Source organism: Sander vitreus, chromosome 8, assembly GCF_031162955.1.
Source record: "Sander vitreus isolate 19-12246 chromosome 8, sanVit1, whole genome shotgun sequence".
In the NCBI taxonomy this organism is placed as follows: Eukaryota; Metazoa; Chordata; class Actinopteri; order Perciformes; family Percidae; genus Sander; species Sander vitreus.
Genome location: NC_135862.1, coordinates 16,773,086 through 16,796,157, shown reverse-complemented (window position 1 = coordinate 16,796,157; position 23,072 = coordinate 16,773,086). Strand labels below are relative to the sequence as shown.

Here is a 23,072-nt window from a genome sequence, read left to right as displayed (position 1 = left end):
GGCAACTCCGGAGAAGAAAAGAGTCCAACCCCTATCCAGGAGTATGGTTCCAGAACCGAGACTGTGCGTAGAGGTAAGCCCCACCAGATCTAACCGGTAGCGCTCCACCTCCCGCACAAGTTCCGGCTCCTTCCCCCACAGAGAGGTGACATTCCACGTCCCCAGAGCCAACGTCTGCTGCCCGGGTCTGGTCCGTCGAGGCCCCTGACCTTCACTGCCACCCGTGTGGCAGCGCACCCGACCCCAGCAGTTCCTCCCACAGGTGGTGGGCCCATGGGATGGAGAGATGGATGCCACGTAGCTTCTGTGCCCGGCCGGGCTCCGTGACAAACCCGGCCACCAGACGCTCGCTGACGAGCCCTCCATCTCCAGACGGGGGCCCCGGGCTTCCTCCGGGCAGGGTCACTCCATCTCTTCCTCGGTCACGCTGCTTGCAGCTTTAATTACTTTTTTGGTACTTCCTGTAAATGTGGACTTGTTTTGCCTGTCAAAAGGGGGACATTTGCAGGAGAAGTAAAACTACTGAAGCAACAACTTGGAAAGCTACACTGTGTAATCGTCCTATATTTGTTACATATTCAATAAATCAAGCTCACACCAGAACATTTAATAAGGTGAGTTTATTTTGAACATGAGTGTAGCATAAACTGTGTTAATTTAGCTTGCTATAGGCCTACTCTTAACTAGTAGCTCGATCTTGGCTATAAGGAATGAATTAACGCTGAACAGTTATGATGAATAGGCTATATTTAATAGTGACAATGAGTTGGCATTATTTTCATTTTGTTTTCATTTTTGTTTCATTTTCTTTCATGTTGTCACTCAGGTACTTAATAAACCATTATGTTGTGAATGGTAACCTATAATGCATGCTTAGCCTCCATTATGGACTTCGAGATGCTCTGAAGGTGTAATTTCACACTCAAAGTGTGAAGGTGTTGATGTCTTTTTAACAAATGTCGCAGTGTGTGTCAGTGCTGGCTGCTGTGTGTAGGAAGATTCAGTCACAGCCAGTGATTAACAGGCTGTTAAAGTCACTGCTTCCATCTAGTGGTAGATATTATTTTGAACCAGAAGGAGGATGCAACAAAAATATGTCATTCCATCGCACCTGACAAACCATATCGAGATTATCTGAAACATACAGTAGCCCCTGTTTGGTTGTTTGTTTGTTGACCGCACCGTTGAACTGACTGAACTGAGATAAAAAGGTGGAGACGTTAAAGAGAAATGCTGTGACACCAGCAACAGGTAGAGTCGCTTTTACATTCCTTAGCTAGTAATACAACAACACGTTTGTTCCTAGAGGAAGTAGGGAAGTTGCCAACTGCTTGTTCAAGATCACTCATTTCATTTTCTAGTTGTGCATATCGGTGATCTGACAGAGAGGCTCTGGGATCATTGAATGGTGACTGAATCTTTTTTTTTTTTTAATCGGGGAAGTCGCATCTGTATTCAGTCTACTCATCATGCCCGGCCATAAGAGGCAGGTAGGTAATTATTATTCACACATGTAATATAGAGATCATATCGATGCACAATGAAGCTGTTCTGAGGACGGTGTTGTGTTAAACACGGCCTGCTGTTTTTACCACGACTGCCAATAGCTCCAACAGAAGCTGATTCCAGTGCTGTAGGCTACAAGAACCCACCGTTAAACAAATCAAGACTACATAGTCATGTTTAAATCTAAATTAGGATTGAATGGGGGTGTGTATGTGCTTCCCCTGATATACTGTTCAGATTGCACGTCTAGGTCTGCCACACCTTTACTGTTTTGGTCCTACATGTACAGTATCAGTGTAGACTGCCCTGTAAGTGAATAGCTGGATTGGCATGAAGGTGAGAGCATTTCCACATGCCATGCTGTTTAATCAGGTAAGATTAACCCTCTTCTCTGACAGTCAGGGTGAGTCAGGATCACCACAGTGACATTTACTGACACACCCCCATGTCATAGTTAAACAGGATGAATTTATCATAAACCATTATTTTTCATTCACACCTTTTATATCATATCAAAAACTAAATTGTTTATTAATGATGTGTGGAATTTGACATAATTGTGTGGATGACTTCTACTTTATTATTTTTTTCAATATTTTGCTGTTTAGCCCAGTATTGAATTCTTGGAATTGATGGGAGTGGTAAAAGAGAATGGCAATGAACAGACATCACTTCCTCCTTTGGTAAGAATTTGATGTGTCCACTTTAACAACATGCTAACTAGCTCTGGCCAACATCATTCACAGATTAAGATTGGTCTATATAATGTCTGAAAGTCTGACTTTGCCGTATGATGTTTGTCACACAGTACACACCTCTATCATATGACTACGTCCTGGTTGCCAAAACAATTGATTACCAGGAGAGAGAGGCTTTCAAGAAGCAAACTGAATACATTGAAGAATTGAAAAAAAAGAACTTGAAAGTTACCGTAAGTCTTAGTAATAATCTACAAAAAATGTGTCTTTACTGTTGGAAAGGTCACATGACTATTTTATTCATCTCGTCTTTATATATCCCTGTTAGAAAATTATAGATGATGATCTTGTCTTCTATGGGATTCAAGGACCTAAAGAAATTTTTGAGAAGTACAGGTATCTTCTCAAAGTGTCTGATGCTTGTAACTGGAGCTCGGATCAGAACGCTGTACCACTCAGCACCAGGTAAAACATGTTGCCGTAGGTATTTGTAGACAATCACGGATGCCATTTGAAGTATCTGTGATTGTTTATGTGCTCCATAAGATCTTAATACAATTTTGTTTTTAAATATGATACGGAGATACAATCTTACTCTGTGTGTTTGTATGAATATGATATTTGAAAACCCCAGCTCTTCTTTAGCATTACTAAAAGGCAACATTTCAAAGGTTCCATAACATGTTTAGTTTTTAGTTTTTACTGTCTCTTGTTGCACATTCAGCTTTGTAAGTGATACTTGTCCTTGTTTCAGGATAAGGATTATCCACTTCATCTTGAATCACACCCCTATACGTTCAGGAGGTGAGAAATACTAACTGTATTCATAATCTCCTCAGGTTACTGGACACCTAATCTTTCATGTTATTCTTCTCACCTGTTATTCTTCCCAGAGGGTTTGCGGGATCTTATGAAGATGAAGGTTTTTGAGGCAAGGTTCTGCTTGCATGAGGTAAAAATCCTAACATACAGTATTGTTCTAATACAGCATCTATCATTTATCACTATTACGGGTTGTAATATTGTCAGCATATCTGGCCTGATAATTGTGTTATCACCAGGTTTTGGACAGAAACTGCAGATTAAACAGATTGTGTGAATAAAGAATGAAAACAGTAGACTGAATCAACCTTTTCACACATCCTCATACTTAAGATAGTGACACTATTATCTACTGATAAATCTCTTCTCTTCACGTGGCCGCAAACGTGTTTTGTGTTCCTTAAAGAGCATCTAAAATGATGATGTGAAACTTGGCAGTGGCCTTCCAAAACAGTAAATTGCTGCCAAAAATGTATTTGTTCACAGAGGCGCTATGTGAGGGATGTTACAGTAATGCAGTGAGTCATTCAGTGCTGGGAATATGTGGGCATGTGTGTGAACATACATACATGTAAGCATGTACATGTGTGTTTACTCTGTCACATCGTGGAAGGTGAAGACGTTTCCACAAAATCAAAAGTCCAGGAAAATAAAATGTAAATCAATTTCTAAAGCTTATTCAAAATATAAAGCAACATTAATTTTTGATTTTTTTTTCTAAATGTTTTTTCTAAATGTATGTACATCCATTAGATTCTTTTTTTTTTACATTGTAAGCTTCTGTTTTCCATTTGACTGGATGTTGTGTTTACCAATATGTACAAAGCTCTTCTTTATGTTGGTAATTTCCTTAGATTTACAGTATTTGTTTGTGCTTCTGCTTTCAGAAAAAGAAACAGAGAGAGCTGAAGGAGAGCTGGGCACGATGGACAGCCTGTCTCCAAGGGCAACCCATTACTGCCGTCAGGTTTGAACTGCAACACAACAGCCTATTCATTACCCTGCTTTTATTTATTTTTTTACAGTTGAAGTTATTGCAGCATTATTGTTTTCCATGTCAAATATGTCACCCCCCACGCATGATGCAGGCATTGTTTGGACTCATTGTTTAAAATCATGAACAGTACTTAATGCTGGTACAGATAAGAGCTGTTGTCTTTGGATTCACTTGTATATTGAGTCCAAACCATAGACTGTAAAAAAAGATCCAAACTGCAGAATACAACGCTTTCATAATCTGAGTTGATATTTATTTCATCATTGTTTACTGCTTATGTGCTTTTATTTGTGCTTATGAGTTTGTGTTTATGTGCTCTTGTATTTTTTCTTTTAATGTCAATAAACCTGCCAGGGACTGCAGATGAAAATAAGCCTTTTTTTTTGCCATATTTACACATTGGACTCAAGTGCTCATGTTAATTAATGTGTATTGTCCCTTCTTAAATAAATGAACATAATGCAAACATGCATCATGTCTCCAATTTTGAGTAAAAAAGTAATTGGACATGTGTAAGCTTCATGTCAGTATGCTAGCTGAGATTCTAGCACCCACATTAGGCCTATCAGCAAACCATAGTGACAAGATACACTGTACATCATCACTCCACGTTTTGTCAAAATCAGTCAAACGTGCACAGGAGGCAACAATGAGCCAATTCCACTCTCATTACCAAGCAGTGTTTTTTGGTTGGTTGGCTTTGCAAATGCAATTGGTCTATTAAAACCTTGTGGGCCACACATGGAAAAAACTGAGCAATACATAAACTAGTTGGGGGGGGATTTGTTGTCTTCATAAGTTTAACTATGTTAAATACCAGGGGGCTAAAACACAGCCATATGTACACTTTATAAACTTTACATATCAATATATAGAGTGTGTGTGTGTGTGTGTGTGTGTGTGTGTGTGTGTGTGTGTGTGTGTGTGTGTGTGTGTGTGTTTTCATGTCAGGAACTACTTTGGGGAGAAGGTGGCCTTGTACTTCCTGTGGTTGGGCTGGTACACATATTTGCTCATCCCACCTGCTATCATTGGGGTCATTGTCTTCCTTTATGGACTTGCCTTCTTCAACAGCTCACCCCTCATGTAAGTTTTACCACAACTCCACACTATCTGTGTCAAAATAACAGAACATTTACACTGTAACAAATAAAGTGCTTATTGTGTTGTAGAAAGGAGGTTTGTGAGTCTGACACAGTCATGTGTCCTCTTTGTGACAAGGGATGCAAAGTATGGCAGCTCTCCGACACCTGCACATACGCCAAGGTACATCAGTGCATTTACAGTAGACATGCAGCTGAATGGTGTATTTGTCTGTTTGTGCTCACTGCCGGTCTCATCTACCTGCAGGTGAGCTTGCTGTTTGATAATAATGGCACGGTGCTCTTTGCAATGTTCATGGCAGTGTGGGGTGAGTTTTGTGTGTCCATATGACATAATTATTCTTGTGTTTATAGAAATAGTCATGAATGTTCAATATTCAGTTTAAGATAGATTAGTGTGACTTATCACAATCATACTTCCTGCAGATGCAATTTTGTTTCATAGCCATAAAAACCCATTCTCCAATACTGTTGTTTATTGGCCTAAACATGTTTGGCTTCACAGGACAACTTGCACAAAGAAGTCTTTTATCTGCCTCACATGTCTTTTATCCAACTGCCTGGATGTTTTATGATCACTGAGATATGCACTGCCAACGAAATGCAACATTACTGAGAGAACCTACTCGTCCTGGATTCTCACATCTTAATCAGCCCAGGCCATCTGGTCGTGGGGGTGGTTAGGCAGTGATCTATAAGAATATATGAATGCTCTTTCACTATTCAGCTTGATTTATTTGAGTGACATTTATTATCACAACTGTGGGAAAAGTACAGTTAACTAGAACAGTCACTACAGTCTTCAAGAAGTGATTACATGAGTATATGAAAAAAGTGTGTAAGGCAAGGGTGAGATACAGAAAGTGGACAATAAAATGTCGACATTGCAGGACAAATTGTGCCGAGCTGAATGGGAGAGCCCTTATAATACCGGTTTGAAAAGAAATTTGTTAAAAACTAAAAGTAATACACTAGAAATACAAAATAAAGCGTTGCTGCTGCTTTCTAGTTTTTTAACAAAGCCCTGTGGCACAATGCTATAACCAAATACCGGTATGTGTGTATATGATGAAATTAAAACGTTTTTCAACAGATGTTAAACCTTAAATGGATGCATGTTGATATTTTCATAGATTCAGAGAAAAATGAATGCAAAACTGCTACCATATCCCAAAACTGGCCAAAGGCATTACCAATGGATCTGTTTTCAAAAACTGTTGCTGTTCAGTTTTGTTGTTTTAGTTATATGAACAAAAGATTCTTGATCTTCACAGCAACACTGTTTTTGGAGTTTTGGAAGAGACATCGGGCTTCCTATGTGTGCGAATGGAAAGTGTCTGATTGGTGTGAGGAGGAGGTATGATCAGTTTTATACATTCCCGTTTCAATAACACCTTCTCAGTGATCATTGGAATTCATGGTTGTGTGTATTTTTCTATTATATTTAACTGTAGGAGGAACTGATCCTGGAAATTGTGAACAACGTCAACTGTGAACCAAAAGAATATAAGCACTCTTATCTGCGCAGCACTCTGGTTTTGATCTGTGTCACAGCTATGGTTGGGAACTTGTCATTTTTACACTCTTCATATATATTAATCAAATGGCTTGAACTTCTTTAGAGTTCAGGTTAAAATAAGAATTAGGTTGAAGTTGGATAAGTTTCAGGTTTCAGCATGAACAGTCTTTGAGGGTATTTATGTTAATCATAGTTAATGGAGGCCCTCACAACTATAGTAATACAAATGAGTATTTTTTGTGTTTCCATAGATATTGGTGATCATTGGCCTGACACATGCCTTGGTGGTGTTCAGGGTGATTGCAGCAGTGCTCTTGGCTGAGGGATCATGGGAGTTCCTGAGCAACTACTCCAACAGCGGAGCGATGATGCTGGGGGCCGTCCTCCATTACCTCATCATCACTGTCATGACACGGGTACGCTGTTCTGTTAATGTGCATCTCAGTCTCCTTGAAGTGATACTCTCCGTGACTCTGACTATGTATTTGTCTTTGCAGATCAACAGGATTGTTGCCATGAAGCTCTGTGAATTAGGTAACTTTACTGTACCTATTTTGATTATTAATTTTTTAAGAGATGCTCTTACACTAATATCCCACTGATGTTTCCATGGAGAATTAAACGTTAGCTTAACATATTTGCAGTTGTCAGTGTGTTGGGCAGTGAGAACAGGCAAACAAATGCAGGGGGGCTGAAGCAGGCAATCAGGTCAGACACACAAATAAGAGAAAGATAAAGTGTCTGGAACACAAAATGATGTAGCTGAGAGAGAACAAAAGCTGTCCTCTATCCAGTAACATAAATCCAATATCCACTATTACAGGCTCACAGACTTATCTGCATGTTGTTGTTTAAGTCTGTGAGGGCTCAAGGCTGTCTCCCTGAGAAATTATAAAGTGCTTGGTAAGAGGGTAAGGGTAAGAGAATTACCCACAAATCAACATCATCAATCAAAAACAGTGGCAGCAGAAACCCAAAATCATTTTTAAAAACTGTGAAGGAAAAGTTTACATATAAATAGCAGCAAGCACAGTGTCTTTATTATATGAAGGCATTATCATTTTCATGAGCAGTGCTCAGGGTGGATATTGGAACTGAGTCACCATATACGCACTGATTGGGTAAATGAGCGGCAGTATAAAGACGTCATAGGTCAGGTGATATTCAGAGGAGGGAAACTCCCTGAGGGCAACTAGAGGGAAGGTGAGGTACGACAGTGAGTGAACTGCTTCAGAACATACAGTACAGAATAGAGAGAGAGAGTCTGAGGGTGTAGTGTGGGAAGTATTTACTCAAGTACTGTTCTTAAGTACCACTTTGAGGTACTTGTACTTTACTTAAGTATTTCCATTTTATGTGACTTATACTTCTACTCTCCACTACATCTCAGAGTATTTCTACAGTGTGGTAAAACTACTTTTACTTAAGTAAAAGATCTGAGTACTTCTTCTTCGCCACAGTACAGCAAGCCAGTCAAGTTCAGCTGTGGTATGTTGATTACAGTTTCTAAAAGCTGCCTATAAAAATGGAATAAAAAAACAATCACTTGAGATTTGAACACTTAAAATTATCTTTATATGGTGTGCACCAACATAAAATTATTTAGATGAATAAAATGTAAATAGAGGTAATGATATAATAGATGTACAATTTTAATTCACTAGTATGGCTTCTCTTAAGTGTGTGAGATTGTGCCATCTATTGACCAAATAGTGAACTGCACGAACACTGACATGAAGTCTGTCTTTAACAGAAAAAACAAGATCATTTGCTACCACAGAGAAGAGTTTCACTGTCAAGATGTTCACCTTCCAGTTCTTCACCTATTTTTCCTCCCTCTTCTACGTGGCCTTTTTTCTCGGCAGGTAAGAACTTTTTGACTGGCCGAAAAATTCAATATTCACATTTTGCAACTTTGGGGTGTGTCATATATTGTATATCGGTATCAAAAAATATGCTTATTGATATAATTTCAAACATATTACTCAGCTCCAGACTCAGATTCCAAACCCACACAACACATGACATAACGTACTTTAAATTAATGTCCAAATTAAATAAAGTCATTGCCTTTACTTATTAATATCCTCTGTCCTAACCTGAATAATGATGCATGTTTTTGTAACACACGACAGGATAAATGGCCATCCTGGTGGTTATGTCCGAATTTCAGGGAAATGGAGGCTAGAGGAGGCGAGTGACATAAATATGCATCTCATTTAGAAATACTAAATGTCTAGTTTTAAGTAAAATAAAATTGAATATTGTATATGATTGCATTCCAAACATGTCACTCTCTGCTGTGCAGTGTCATCCCAGTGGATGTCTCACAGATCTGTTCATCCAAATGGCCATTATAATGGTACTCAAGCAAACCATCAGCAATGTCTTTGAGTTCACTGGACCGTAAGTATATATATCATATTTGTAATTATATACTGTATATCACTGTACATTCCACTTTACTTATATCGGGTCCAGGATTTTGAAAGCTGTCTCTTGTTTGCATTAGCTGGCTCTGCAGGTGGTTGAAAAGACGAAGGATTCAGAAGCTACAGAGGAAATGTGCCCACTGCTACCTGAAAGATGAATCACAGGCCAAATATGGAGCTGAACTGTGTGATAACTGCAAGCTTCGAGACTGGCTCAGCAACTACCGTCTCAATGATGTTGACTCCTTCAGCCTGTTCAATGAGTTCCTGGAGATGGGTATGTACTTCACTAAACACTTTAATAACCAAGACAGTAGGCACTATCGACAAGTACTGGACTGGTTTTGGTAAATAATATTCTTCTTTGCTCTCTCCTTAGTGATCCAGTTCAGCTTTACCACCATATTTGTGGCAGCGTTTCCTCTTGCTCCTCTGCTAGCCCTCATTAATAATATCATTGAGATACGCCTGGATGCCATTAAAATGGTCACTCTGGAGCGCAGAATGGTTCCTAAGAAAACCAACGATATTGGTGAGTATCACTTTTGAACTAAAAATTAAAATGCTGTTTGCCTTTTTATACTGTAGATGAAATTCTCTTCACATCAATGTTTCCTTTCCTCAGGTGTGTGGACAGACGTGTTGGAGGCCATTGGTGTCTTAGCTGTCATTGCAAACGGGCTGGTCATTGGTGTATCTTCAGACTTCATCCCTCGATTAGTGTACCGTTACCGTTTTGGCCCATGTGCCAACGGCACAGCAACAGATATTGAGTGAGAATTCTTCGAGAAAACGTTTATGTTCTGTCATGTTGTGAGCAACACTCGCTTTAAATAAGTTATTCTGTTTTTCAAGCTGCATGGTTGGATACATCAACAACACTCTCTCTGTTGCACGAATGGATGACCAAAGCATAGGCAACGAGTTTTCAGACAGTCAGATGATCACTTCTAGTGGCTTGAATGTCTCTTCCTGCAGGTTTGTTCTCTTTCAATCTTATTTGTCTTCTACAGCTGAATAGTTATTCTGGCATTATGGTCAGGAGAAACCAAAGTCAAAACATATAATTTAAGTGATAACAGTCAAAAGCACTGATCCTGCTCAGCACCAGTGTACAAAACTGCTCAGTGTTCGCAGTACACTCAGATGTCTTGGTAGTATTGCACTGTGACTGTTACTGTAAGGACTGTATAACCTCAGGTTATATGAGTGCTTTATAAATAAAGTTGGTGGCCATCACCGCAGCTGGTAGGGGGATAACTTCCACTTTCTGGTCTGTTTCTGTTCACAGGTATAAAGACTACAGAAGCAATGAGGACTACAGTCTTACCCCACAGTTTTGGCTAATTTTAGCTGTGCGCTTTGCATTTGTAATCCTGTTCGAGGTAAGCCTTAACCATGACCAAACAAAGAACCACTAACCACTTCTTCTTACATTGATTTATTTGAGCAGTTTTTTTGTACTTTAGCACCCGACACAACACACACAATGTCCTCCTAGCTCACCGTTTGTCTATTTTGATGTTTCACAACATTGATATGCTACAACAAAATCAGGAAGTGTCTGTGTTATCTTTAATTGAACCATTTCACAGATGGAAAAGGAGATTACATTCCTGACATTTTCCTCTCTGCTTGCAGCACGTTGTTGTCATATGCAAGTTCATTGCAGCCTGGTTTGTGCCGAGCGCTCCCATGCAGGTCAAGAATGATAGACTCTTTGATAAACTCAAAAGACTAAAAGAGGAACTCAGGTGAGTCTCAAGTAATATGTGGTTGCCAACAAAAAGTACAATCTTGCTCATTCGTTTTCAAAATAACAAAATATAACATCTTGTGATTTTGTTTAAATATTTAAAACATAAGTTAATACAGTGGTTCCCAAAGTTTTTTTTGTCGTGCCATAACTACGGATTCACCCATCTGATACGCTGGATCATTATTGGAGCTGATACTGACCTTATTAGGTGCATTGGGTATCGGCCATGACGGGACCGATTACCGCCACACAAAAGCAACCAGGTGCTCCCGCTATATTTGCGGTGATTTCAGAAGCAAGATAGTGTTTCCCTGTTAAAAGTGTGTCTATCTTGTGCTTTGAGGATAAATCAGATTGAATAAATCAGATTCACAGATGTTTTCACTTTTTCTCAGTTGACAGTCTGACTTGTGGAAACCACTGCATTAAAACGTTTGAGAAACATTGCCCTGACCTTGAAATTGTATTCCACTGTATAAGCACTTGTTTGTGATTTTTTCAGTTTAAGTTAAAGCAAATGACTTGCTGCATGGTATATATATATATATATATATATATATATATACACAACACTTTTAGTTTTGTTTGCATAGATGCTGCAACTAACTAGCCTTTACTTTTATTTTTTACAGTTCATTTGAAGTGTGACCCCATTCAGACACTTAAGGGTTACACATTGTTCCCTGAGGACATGAGCCCAGTGTTGCCTTGTGCATTAAGGTGTCCAGACTATAATAGTGTTGAGTTAACTTTAAAGTCATTCTCTCATCTCTCATCTCTCTGAAGTGCTGTCTGAATTCTCATCTTTGAAGACAGACTCATTTTTCTTGGACAAAACAAGTGTACAGTAACTGATTTTATTGACCACGAGATTGTTCTCATTCTATTGTAAGAATGCACTGATAGCTTATTGTTGGATCTCTATATTTGTGAGACGTATGTGAGGGGTTTTAATGCCTAAAGATAATTTATACTGCTACTGCACATACAGTACCGATTGAGTGTTACTATGTTGCCTTATATTGTAAAAAAGCGCTGTGATGATTGTTATTACTGCAGACCAAATCTGATGGTGTCTTTTGTAAACCAGACACAAGAATGTTTTGCAATATAATATTTTATATTATTGAATAAAAGAGGAAATCTTTGGCCCCATATACTGAAATGTCTTTTGAATTTAAGCTTGTCTGTTAAAGGTGTGTTATAGGGGACATTTTGAATTTGCCAAATTACAGATTTAGGAGTAGAGATGTTTTACAATATTTCAGTAATAGCTACATGTCAGTGTTGTCTTCCTGTCCTCTCTCTATACTGTTTATGGCAATTTGGTAGATTTAATGACCTGAGGATAATGTTACTTTCTGTAACTACATAGAAGTCAAACATGTTTTTTAAGGCTGATTCTATTATTTCTTAGTCTCAATACCTTTACAATAAAATGTTCTTATGTACAAAATATTATAGCACAATTTATCCACTAGAAATGTATTCTGGCAGTGTGGAAAATGCTTTGAAACAGCAGTTTGACAATCATCTAAGTTAAATGTTAGGAAAACATAGTTGAACACTATACCATTCTGTAATAAGGCACCATTATAAGTTGTTACTTTATTAATGATAAATTATGAATAACTTATAACCATTAATCAGGACACCCACTGGGTTGCCAGGTTGTGAAAAATGCCCTCAACTGGTTAGACTTCTAAACTTCATTTTTGGAAAGGGTGCTGACAATCCATAACTTTTTAACGCTTACAGCTGCAGACTTGATGATAAAAAACATGTATTACTTATGAACATTTACAGTAATAATGATGGGTATTATAATATTAGAAAGGGAAAAACTCATGAACATTTATTAAATTATATTGTACATATTTTTATAGTATCTTTTTCATATTATTATTGTAATTTTCTATTCTGTATTTATGTTCTTGACTGCTGCAGTACTTTTCCTTTATTTTTATTTCCTCTTAATATGTTTATTGTATGCACCAACAGCCAATAAGAATTTTTGGTGATTCAAATTTTTTATTTTTTTTTATTTATCATCATTAGTGTCATTAGTTAGCCTACAACTTCTATAAATCCTGTTTAAAATGTGCCTCGTTAGAAAGAGGTAGGCTACCTTTCAGCGCTATTAAAAACGATAATTTACTAGAGCGGGGCGCACTGGAGTAGATGAGTTTTCTGTCATCATCTCCTCCCAAGATTCACTCAGACTAGGCAGGTATAACCCGGTGCAAACGTCACGTGAACACAGGGAGCCAATAGTCAGAAGAGTTTCAGGTATGTGTGGACAGGTGCAGTTGAGCGACCAGATGGCGGACCTGTGCGCAGTCACTTCTACGGCTCCGCACAGTTACGAAACTTTAATAAACTAACAGGTTATGTAATGTAGCCTTACAAAAACTTTTCACTCGGTTTATTTGTCACCTGAGGAAGGAGCTAGGAAGAGGAAGAGGAAGACTGCGGGTCATGGCCGTGATTTTAGTCGCTTTCATATTGGCGTTCACCGGGAAATGGGACAAGACTTCCCTTGCAGTCGGTAAGGATGTAGAAAATTAAACGTTATTCACTTAAATGTACCTAGATATGATACACTTTACTGGGAACTCCTGTTTGAAATACACTGGATTGGTTGATAGCTGTGGGATTCACCTCATTGTTTGGTATATTTGTCCATTATAACCTGTATGAGTCAGTTTTACGGGATGCTGGATGGGTAAACACAATACCAGGTCAATGCACATGTGGTCAGTGTGCACCATGGTGTATACAGGTCACTGTCTTTCACGACGCAGTCACATGCTGTTGCCTGGCAACATGAGGACCAGACCGGACTTCGGACCCGGATGCGTTTGAGAAACGGTAAAAAAAAAAAAGAAAAGAAGAAGAATTAAGCAAAAGGGAAACCAGAGAGGGCAGTTGTACGGGTTATTTGTGGGTGTCACGACGTGCACATATGAATATCTTGAAGAACAGGTCCAGGTTCAATAGGGCAGATAGTTTTGTCTGAGATTATTTTAAATCTGTCCTGACATAGGACTAGTTAGGCCTGATAGTAAGTTTTTGCATTGAACATGTCCAAACAAACAGAAAAGGAGATTTAGTGTTTTTTTCTTTTCAACTAAGTCAGCAAAACAGAATCAGAATTTGTTCAGTCAGAGTAAACAGGTTCACCTTTATGCACCATTAGACACTCACCCATTGCTAATAGCTACACTAAAGCTGAACCCAGTCTTCTGAAGCTGCACAGAATGAATGCAAACATCCACAGATGGTAGGCAAAGTTAATGAAGCTTGTAGGTAGGCTATTGATATTTGATCACACAGCATAAATACAGTTTTAATTATGTCATTATTGAAATTCAATTGTCCCTGAGTTGAGGGATCAGTTTTGGGGCAGATAAAGTTGGCTTGTTGCACCCCTAATGTAAATAAGACCGTAAACTCCCTCTGTTTCTATTTGTAGCTCAGACCTGTGTGAATGAGAGCAGGTTTAAGGAGCAGGTGCTCTATGTGGGTCAGCAGGGGCCTCCATATCGGCTGAACTGCCCTCTTGAGCCCCAGAGCTCCCCCCAGCCCAAGCTGACCTGGCAGAAGGACTGCCACCAACTCTCCACCCAGGAAGGGAAGGACTACCTGGAGTTTGCCAGCCTCAGCTTGCAAGATCAAGGGAATTACACCTGTATGCAACAGGGCAACAGCACGGCCTCATTCACCGTGCGTCTCATAGTTAAAGGTAAGTATTATATCCATGTGTAAGTATAATGAAGTCATCTCAAACCTGAAACTGCAATTATGTGGCTTTCACAGTAAGGTGAAATAAACGTAGGGTTTGTATGAGGGTTGATGGGGCTGGCTGAACGGCTACGCCTGCAAAGAGGCATTTGGTTTCAGCGTGCCTTCTAGCTGCAGTCTCAGGCTGTGCACATGAAGGCCTCTATTGTCTGGATCGCCTGCAATGAGCACAGATAACAGTAGGGGCTTTCCGACCGGAGGGATTTTTGCTGTTCTTAGAACTAAACGTTCCTAGAACACTTTTTTCGTCGTGTTCCGACAGGAAAAATTTGGGGATTTTTAAGTTCCTCTGGCCTCAGTAGCGTACTTCTTTAGCTCTTACTTCAGAGCAGGGTCTTTTCCCTTTTCCCTTTTCCTAGGTGTACTTGATTGGTCGAACTTCTAAGTCACGCCCACTGCCAACTCGGAACTTGCAGACAGAGCAACAACCAACAACGGGACATTTTTAACAATTTTCACCATCTTATTCATCAGTAAATTCACTTCTGTCAACGTTTTAGGCGAGAAATTAACTGTTTAGATTTCGAATATAGGCAGTCTTGCGAAAATTGATGCTGAATTGACAATTTGCTTCAAAGTTTTCGGCGTTGAGAACCTCCATGAAGTGAGGCGACAGCCAGCAAGCGCCTGCCCCGGCCTCTAGCTCGTCGCTCGACCAGTCTTGCTCAGACACCTCGTTATAAGCTGGAGGTCTCTCAGACCGCTCTCGTAAATAAGAGGCTTTTATTTCGCCGTTGACGGTTCGTTTGTTTAAATATCACAACACATGTCCATCATAAGATTAACGGGAACCTGTGGTGACCTGTCTTTTCGGAGTTAAACTCCACAAGCGTGTGCTGCGGCTCACCGGCAAAGACCGTTGCAGTGCTTGCGTCAGTCCCTTACCCCTCTTACCAGTCCCTATGGCCACTTGGCCAGTGGGAATGCAAACGGAAAAAAAGATTTTGGGGGACAGTAGTTCTTAGAACTGCTTAGAAGTGTACTTTTCCTCTAAAAAGTACAAGTACTATCCGGTCGGAAAGCACCTAATGGTATGTCTTTCCACAGAGTCCCAGTGCTCCAAAGCCCCTGAATTTAAACCAAATGGGAGACCAGACAGTCTCTATAGGAATGTGGGATCCTCTGTGACGCTAAACTGCACTGCTCTCCTCTGGGACCCAAGAGAAGAGCACTGTGACACCACGCTGCAGTGGAGTAAAGATGGCCAACCCCTCACCAATCACACACATTACATGCAGAACACCTCCTCATGGTGATTGAAAGCTTTGTAAAATATCAGCTGCATAAAAATAAAAAGAGTAAAAGTAAGATAAGTTTTCCGTCCTACTTATCAGGTCTCCTGTTGCTGGCCAACTGATGGTAAACAGTCTACTGGTGATAAACCTCAGAGAGCCGGATGATTTTGGGCTCTACAGGTGCACAGTGAGGAACATTTCCTTTGACTTCAGCCTGCTGTATTCAAGTAAGACAACTAAAGTTACCTACGCAGGGTTTCTTACAGTCTGCCCTGCATATTGTGTTATATTTCTAAGAAAAGATTACCAACCCAAAGATGAAAGACACACACACACACACACACACACACACACACAAATGTGACCACGTAGATTGGAGGACATAGATTGAAGTGAAAGGCAAGACTTCATAAATAAAGAGGAGCAGCAGTTATATATGTTATCTATATAGCAAATCATAAAAATGTATTTTAGACATGATCGGTGTTTATCCAAACCTTTTTCACATCTTTGGAGCAGAAGGAGGTCAGCCAGCTCCACACACTTTGTCAACTGTCTCACACCTGTTGATACCAGACAGACACAGATACATCCAGTCTGTATCATTTTACAGTGTCTTGGCAGGGAGCCTGGCCTAGCATGTAACCAGTCAGCAGATGAGAATCCTTGTGATTGAGCTGTGAATTGAAAATGTGTACAGTACTGTTTTAGTTGCAAGGACCCAGTTGTACCGACACACTCTACTTACTTACAGATTCCAAATTCTTAAGTTTGTGACGATCAGTTATAATCAAAGTATTGGTTGATTATGTTATGCTTATTTTTGTATTTTATTCTCAGACATTTTTTTCGTGTTTTCCAGCGGGCCCCAACCACACAGCTGCTGTTATTGCAGCCATCCTCCTCCTCCTCCTCCTAGCCATAGCTGCTGTTGTGTACTGCAGGTGTCACCTGAACATCAAACTCTGGTACAAGAACTTCTACGCAGAATGCTATGGAGACAATGAACTCAATGGTGAGGCCTCTGAAGTGATATAAGGTTACTATTATCATGTACAAGACTGGTATTAACACCACTGGTATGTATTGTGCCTCCATGTCTTCAGATGGCAAATTATATGATGCCTATATCTCCTATGTGAACAATGATCATGACAGGAAGTTTGTCAACTTTATTCTCAAACCTCACCTGGAGAATAAAAATGCGCAAAAGCTGCACCTTAATGACAACGATATCCTACCTGGCTCAGGTAAGCTTTCTGTCTGTTGGTTTTTATAGGAATTTAAGGAAGAGTTGGAAATATTTAATCCATTGTTGGTTTTAATCTTCACAATCTCAGATTCTGCTGTCACTGTCATTACCTGTTGTTATTCTAGGACCTGTTATACCCAATTTGCAACATTTCCTCTCATGCTATTTTAAGACAAATGAATCAAAACAAATGCCTCATTTGAGACATTTGCAAACATATCTACAATATGCAAGCAACAATCATTTGTGTGACCATTTGCGATCTGTGTATAAGCACTTTTTGTGAAACATGCTCCTGGGTACAAATTGTAATGTAAAGCTGTCCATTTTTAACAATGCATAACAATGTTATTTGTCTTCAGAACCTTCTGCAGAGCTACTAATGAACATTAGTCGCTCTCGGCGTCTGATCGTGTTGCTCTCTTATGCTTACCTTGAGCAGGACTGGTGCTCCAATAACTTCAGGTCAGATAAATTTAATGTAGAAACCACACTGTTCAAACGGCACTTTATATACTCTATAAAACTGAGTAAAATGAATGTGGCATCATTACAATATAGTGTAGTACAAGTCAGTGTTGCTGCAGTGTCTCCACTGTTTCCTATCGTGACACGCTGTAGCTGTGTGTGTTTTCAGACAGGGCCTTATGCACTTGTTGGAGTTGTCTCAGCGCGAGCGGCCCATCCTCATCATGTTGGAAGGTCAGTCCAAACGCATGAGGCCTGAGATCAAGCAGCTGCTCAGTGAGCACCAGCACCGCCTCACCATACTCACCTGGAGGCACAACTCTGTGGTAAGATCCACATAATACCCATTAGTGCTTTGTGAGCAAACAAACAAAATGTGATACAAGTACTTTTAAACACCAATGTGTTTCTCTTTTGACAAAAAAATACCTAAAGGTAAATTGGATTTCAGCCAACCCCCATGGAAGTAATAAATTATGTAAATGTATCTATAACGTTTATAGTTAGTGTCTGGACTCTGTCTGCCCTCTATTTACCACAGAGCATGTTGCGTTTCCCTTGAAATCACATTAAACATTTACAGTACAGTGAAATAATCATGTGAATAGACTATGTCTTACACAACATTTTTAGATCTCTAAATGCCCCCATTTTAAATTTTAAGTATTTTATATTTATGACTGAGTTGAGATGATGAGTTTATGTTAAGAAAAAACTGACAATAAAAAACTAAGCAGTTATAAATATTATAGAAATGTATTTCAAGGTAATAATAAAATATAAATGAATGAATTCAAATTAGAAATGTTAAGTATATACTATATATGGTGATGCATGCAAGTAAGGCTTCTGCAGTTGAGAGTTTAGTTTAGTTCAGTTTGACTCTTAACAGTGTGGTGTAAAGCGTCGTGTTTGGTTTCCACAGACTCCTTCCTCAGTCTTTTGGAAGGAGCTGGCTTTAGCGATGCCTCGCAGAGTCGTCTACCGCAGTGAGTCGGCAGGCGACCCTCAGACTCTGCTACAAGATGACAAGGACCCCATGCTGACCCTCGACTCTGACTACCTGGACTGCCGCTCAGACACTGACCCTGCTGGAGATCTGGGTAAGAACAACAGTCACTGGACAAGAAGAGTCCTCAAGTACTACTGTTCGGTCCACTCTTCACTGCACATGCAATTAAAAGCGGTGCATATTAAAGCTGTGCTGTACCTAGACAACATACTGAGGCAAGCATGCTCATGTTTAACAACCATCTGACTCTGATCCAAAGATGTAAATGCTTGTCAAAAGTTTGGCATTTCCTGTACTTTTTGTTGCATGACAAGTCTCCTGGTAGATTTATTTTCTTTTTCAACACGCACTGTGCAATTGAAACTGATGTATTGTGAGACTCGTTTGAATCAACAAACATGGATTCAACTACAGTAAATCTTTAACTTCAATAATAGGAAATCATATCACATGATGAGCTTGCACATATTGGTCTATATCAGCTTGACTGTGATGTTTTGTATCAAGACATCCCAGATCGATAAGAGAGGCAAATGCTTTCGTAGCGTAGCCTGTCCTAATCAGTGAGAGTGATTGAGACGCTAACATCTGGCTAGGTTAGGGGAGTGATTTTCCTTAAATACCTCACGAGAGGAGTTGGCGTTGAGTTGAATAGTGGACTGATTTATTGCCTTTCATCAACCACAAAACACACAAGGGTTCAGTTTCTTTAAGAAGTCGAAATACAAAGAGTTCAGTTTCTTGTCCTGTGTGTGTATTTGGTATACACTACTACAACTACCTCTTACTGACCCGGGTAGAGCTTAGTGTGTACGTGTTCTTATCTGGGGTCTGAATGAATAATCAAGCTAGTCAGACGTCCTCTGTGTGCAGGTCCTACGGTCAGCCACAGCGCATCCACGACCGTCCACAGTCTAGCTGCCTAGCTGGACTCGCCATCTCAGAATCCTACAAATCCTATCTGGTCTTTCAATGTAAAAAACAAACAAAAAAACTACACAAATAGTGCAAGAACAAGAAGTAATTCTGTTCTCTTTCTAATATTTGACCTAATTAACCTCTTAACCTCTCTTCCTCATTAACAATACCTTACAATGTATAACCAATAACTAAGGATATAATTTGATTACATGTTTATACATCATTTTAATATGTTCCACAATAAACCATAACATTAATTGACTTATCCCTACTAACTTATACATAAAATGTATACTTAGTGGTGGTGGTGACACAGTGGATATAACACATGCCTTTGGTATGGGAGATCTGGGTTCGATTCCCACTGCGATACATCAAACAATGTGTCCCTGAGCAAGACACTTAACCCCTATTTGCTCCAGAGGCGTGCGACCTCTGATATATAGCAATTGTAAGTCGCTTTGGATAAAAGTGTCAGCTAAATGACATGTAATGTAATATTTATTTATTCCCAAGCTTTTACTGGTGCAAAATACAGGAGATCACAGATGGTTGAGACCATCTGTGATATATTTGCCTGTTTTACACTCTTTGACTAACTGATGGTTTTGTGTGACAAGAAGCCTCGAGAAATTACCCTTTTGCAAACAAATTTGCTGGAAAGCTTCAATGCTTTATGAAGCTTCATGTCCAGCACATTTGCACAGGAAGCAGTCTCAGTGGAAAAGGGAATTGCTGACCGCATGTAACGCTCTCTGAATCTTGCTTTATGGTTGTGCGGAGGTTCCACGCAGAGGTTTCGCCGTAGCCTACGTAAATGGCCTGAAGTTTATACTTGTGCGTTGGTGTGTGCGTCGATCTCTTAAGGAAAATAGCAGGGCCGGCATGAATGTGTGCATGGGGAGTGTGTGGTAGAGAGAGTGACGGTGATTAGCTTTGGAGCGAGTACCGACTCTAGAGTAATAGTGAGAGAAACCACGGTGGGAAATCTGTAGCAGGAAAAGTTAATCGCTTTAAGCGTGATTTATGCTTCTGCATAAATCTTCTGCATAAATCAAGTCTAGATGCACAGTGTATTGCGCCCCGTGTGGGAATACCTGCAGCTACACCTCTAAATGACAAATTGGATTTTAGTAACCTATATTTCGTGTGAGTTACACTTTTAATGTCAAAGTAAAAGATCAGCATTTTGCAGACAGTATCTACTGTCTGCAAGATGCTGATCTTAACTTATATCCTGGCTCTGTCCAAAGATATCAAAAACCTAACGGTACCTTTTAAAGCACACTAATTAACACGTAATATCTTGTTTGTTTAATTGGCTCAAAAACAGAAGTGTATAGATTACAGGTTGTCTCTGGTTGCCTCACAATGACTAAAACATTTCAAAACGTTACTCCGCCTGGACATCAAATAGTCCAGCACCTAACCTCACATAACAACCTAATGTGTTTACACTTTGGTGGTGGTGAGCCGGCTTTAGAGATACTGGTAGATCGATTTATTTATCTTTGCACAGAGCTAGGCTAGCTGTTTCCAGTCTTTATGCTAAGCTAAGCTAACAGGATGCTGTTTTCACATCTAACTCTTGGCAAGAAAGCAAATAAGTATTTCACAAAATGTCAAACTACTCCTTTAATGAGTCCTGAGCAGCTTTGCATGAAGCGTCATCTTGTAACTGTATAGTAAAAATGCATTTTACCCGTAAGCTTAAATTGATCTCTTCCTGTAGGGGCAAAAAACAATGTGACCAAAATCATAATTTAATTAGAAATTTAAATATTTTTCATTTACATAAAAAATCATGCAGTGAACAATATAATGCATTTGCATTCATCTGGGATACATGTTTCACCTTTTCTCTCTCTGCTGCAGGGCTTCGCCTCCCTGTGTACAAGGCTCTGGCCTTTAAAGCCCCAGTCTTCCCTGCTGCTCCCATCACTGTAGCTGAGCCCAAATCTTCTGAAATCGATGTGTCAGATCTGGGACTACGCAACTATGGAGCCCGCTCAGACTTCTACTGCCTGGTCACTGAGGAGGACATTTGATCCACACTCCTCTCACTTCTACTGACCTCGAAAAGTTAACAACTGCATGGAGATCCACTTTAGCTTTGCTTTATAGTTATCAAAGTCAATATGGTAAATATGTCTTTTTCTATATATATATATATATATATATATATATATATATATATATATATATATATATAATTGTGCTCATACGTTTATGAACCCATGCTAAAGTTGACTAAAAAGAGGAATAAAAAAATCATCTTTTGGAAATTGATCTTAATGCCCTAATTAAAAAAAATTAGGAAATATCCAAAACTTAAAGGACCTAGAAATTAGCATGGGGTACTTAACATAAAATAATCTCTCAGTACAAATAAAACCAGCTATTAGGCTAACTGAAATAAAACCATGCCAATATCTAGGTATGGTGAAGGGTATGTGATGATGTGGGGCTATTTTAATTTCTTTATCGGGATGCATAGAGTCCTGGATCCATGAAATAACTGTCCTTTAAAAATACAAATCTGCCTGTCTCTATGAGAATTTAACATAGGAGTGTGTACACTTATGCTCCCTGTATTTTAAGGAAGAACATTTATTTATTTACGTTACATTATTCATTCACAAAGAAAATTGGTGTCCTTAAAGGTTGGATATTTCCTCATTTCATTCAAATTTTATTCCTCTCTCTTTTTAGTCAACTTTAGCATGGGTTCATAAACTTATGAGTGCATATATATATATATATATATATATATATATATATATATATATATATATATATATATATATATATATATATATATATATATATATATATATATTAGGGCTGTGTATTGACAAGAATCTGGTGATACGATACGTATCACGATTCAATATATTGCAATATATTTCGATACTGTGCGTAAGGCGATATATTGGGATTTTTTTAAAGTATAATTTCAGAAAAACTAATATTTAAAAAAAGACATGATGTGCATAAAATTCAAATAAGTTTACTTTAGGTAAACAATTCAGTACACAGAAAATCAAACTGCCAGTTTGGGATTGTGGTTCACAGGTTCTTAGTCAGCTAATGTTTATATGCTAAAGTAGGCCAAAGTTCAGCCCTAGCTACAGTGTTAGCTTCTAGCTAAAAGTCAGGCACTGCTAGGCACTGGTAGGCAAGGACACTAGTGGTGTGTCTCAGCATAGCCATCTAGCAGTAGGGGGTTTAAACACAACATAAATGTGAACCACTGTCTTACATGAATATTTTTGAATGTTTAAAAAAAAAAAAAATCAATATTGCCTTTTTGAAAATCGATACAGTATTGCAAAATAAAATATTGCGATACTCAAGTGTATTGATTTATTTATGTATATATATGTATATGTGTGTGTACAGAGAGTTGTTAAAATCAACGTGTTACGTTTTTCTGTTTCCTTTTACCAAAGACTGTTTTTTAATGTATTTCTTTTTTTTTTTACTGTTTAAAATATTTTAAGAAATGATCTGAAATATGTGTCAATCAGGAAAAGAAGTAACT

At 39.0% G+C, this 23,072-nt stretch overlaps 2 protein-coding genes across 7 annotated transcripts; both read left to right on the top strand.

Moving 5' to 3' along the window:
* The first annotated feature begins 1,129 nt into the window (after positions 1 to 1,129).
* LOC144522234 (anoctamin-9) lies at positions 1,130 to 11,993 on the top strand. 4 transcript variants are annotated; one of them, XM_078257162.1, is made up of 25 exons: positions 1,130 to 1,251; positions 1,362 to 1,490; positions 2,115 to 2,189; positions 2,315 to 2,437; positions 2,533 to 2,669; positions 2,959 to 3,008; positions 3,098 to 3,156; positions 3,914 to 3,993; positions 4,975 to 5,109; positions 5,196 to 5,289; positions 5,374 to 5,434; positions 6,401 to 6,483; positions 6,581 to 6,685; positions 6,897 to 7,061; positions 7,143 to 7,179; positions 8,399 to 8,510; positions 8,781 to 8,838; positions 8,954 to 9,051; positions 9,158 to 9,354; positions 9,457 to 9,609; positions 9,703 to 9,850; positions 9,933 to 10,055; positions 10,369 to 10,462; positions 10,719 to 10,831; positions 11,469 to 11,993. In XM_078257162.1, exons 2-25 carry the CDS (start codon positions 1,470 to 1,472, stop codon positions 11,482 to 11,484), a joined length of 2,337 nt encoding a protein of 778 aa, XP_078113288.1. In that variant the 5' UTR covers positions 1,130 to 1,251; positions 1,362 to 1,469; the 3' UTR covers positions 11,485 to 11,993. The 4 variants fall into 4 exon arrangements, with proteins under 4 accessions (XP_078113288.1, XP_078113289.1, XP_078113290.1 ...); XM_078257163.1 differs by lacking the exon at positions 1,130 to 1,251 and having other exon boundaries at positions 1,301 to 1,486; XM_078257164.1 differs by lacking the exon at positions 1,130 to 1,251 and having other exon boundaries at positions 1,301 to 1,494.
* Positions 11,994 to 13,112: 1,119 nt separating this feature from the next.
* On the top strand, positions 13,113 to 22,884 carry sigirr (single immunoglobulin and toll-interleukin 1 receptor (TIR) domain). Of its 3 annotated transcripts, none has more exons than XM_078257179.1 (11): positions 13,113 to 13,384; positions 13,619 to 13,707; positions 14,312 to 14,581; positions 15,688 to 15,892; positions 15,975 to 16,102; positions 16,738 to 16,890; positions 16,982 to 17,125; positions 17,490 to 17,592; positions 17,765 to 17,921; positions 18,521 to 18,698; positions 21,404 to 22,884. In XM_078257179.1, the coding sequence occupies exons 1-11, from the start codon at positions 13,359 to 13,361 to the stop codon at positions 21,574 to 21,576; spliced, it is 1,626 nt and encodes a 541-aa protein (XP_078113305.1). In that variant the 5' UTR covers positions 13,113 to 13,358; the 3' UTR covers positions 21,577 to 22,884. The 3 variants fall into 3 exon arrangements, with proteins under 3 accessions (XP_078113305.1, XP_078113304.1, XP_078113306.1); XM_078257178.1 differs by having other exon boundaries at positions 13,598 to 13,707; XM_078257180.1 differs by lacking the exon at positions 13,619 to 13,707 and having other exon boundaries at positions 13,115 to 13,384.
* Positions 22,885 to 23,072: the final 188 nt, after the last annotated feature.

Coding starts and splice junctions, on each gene's coding strand:
- LOC144522234 (XM_078257161.1), top strand. CDS start 1,837: ATGAAGGTGAGAGCATTTCCACATGCCATGCTGTTTAATCAG. Junction 2,190..2,314: donor AGACATCACTTCCTCCTTTG/GTAAGAATTTGA, acceptor TTTGTCACACAG/TACACACCTCTATCATATGA. Junction 2,438..2,532: donor AAAAGAACTTGAAAGTTACC/GTAAGTCTTAGT, acceptor TATCCCTGTTAG/AAAATTATAGATGATGATCT.
- sigirr (XM_078257178.1), top strand. CDS start 13,359: ATGGGACAAGACTTCCCTTGCAGTCG. Junction 13,708..14,311: donor CCGGATGCGTTTGAGAAACG/GTAAAAAAAAAA, acceptor TTCTATTTGTAG/CTCAGACCTGTGTGAATGAG. Junction 14,582..15,687: donor CGTGCGTCTCATAGTTAAAG/GTAAGTATTATA, acceptor GTCTTTCCACAG/AGTCCCAGTGCTCCAAAGCC.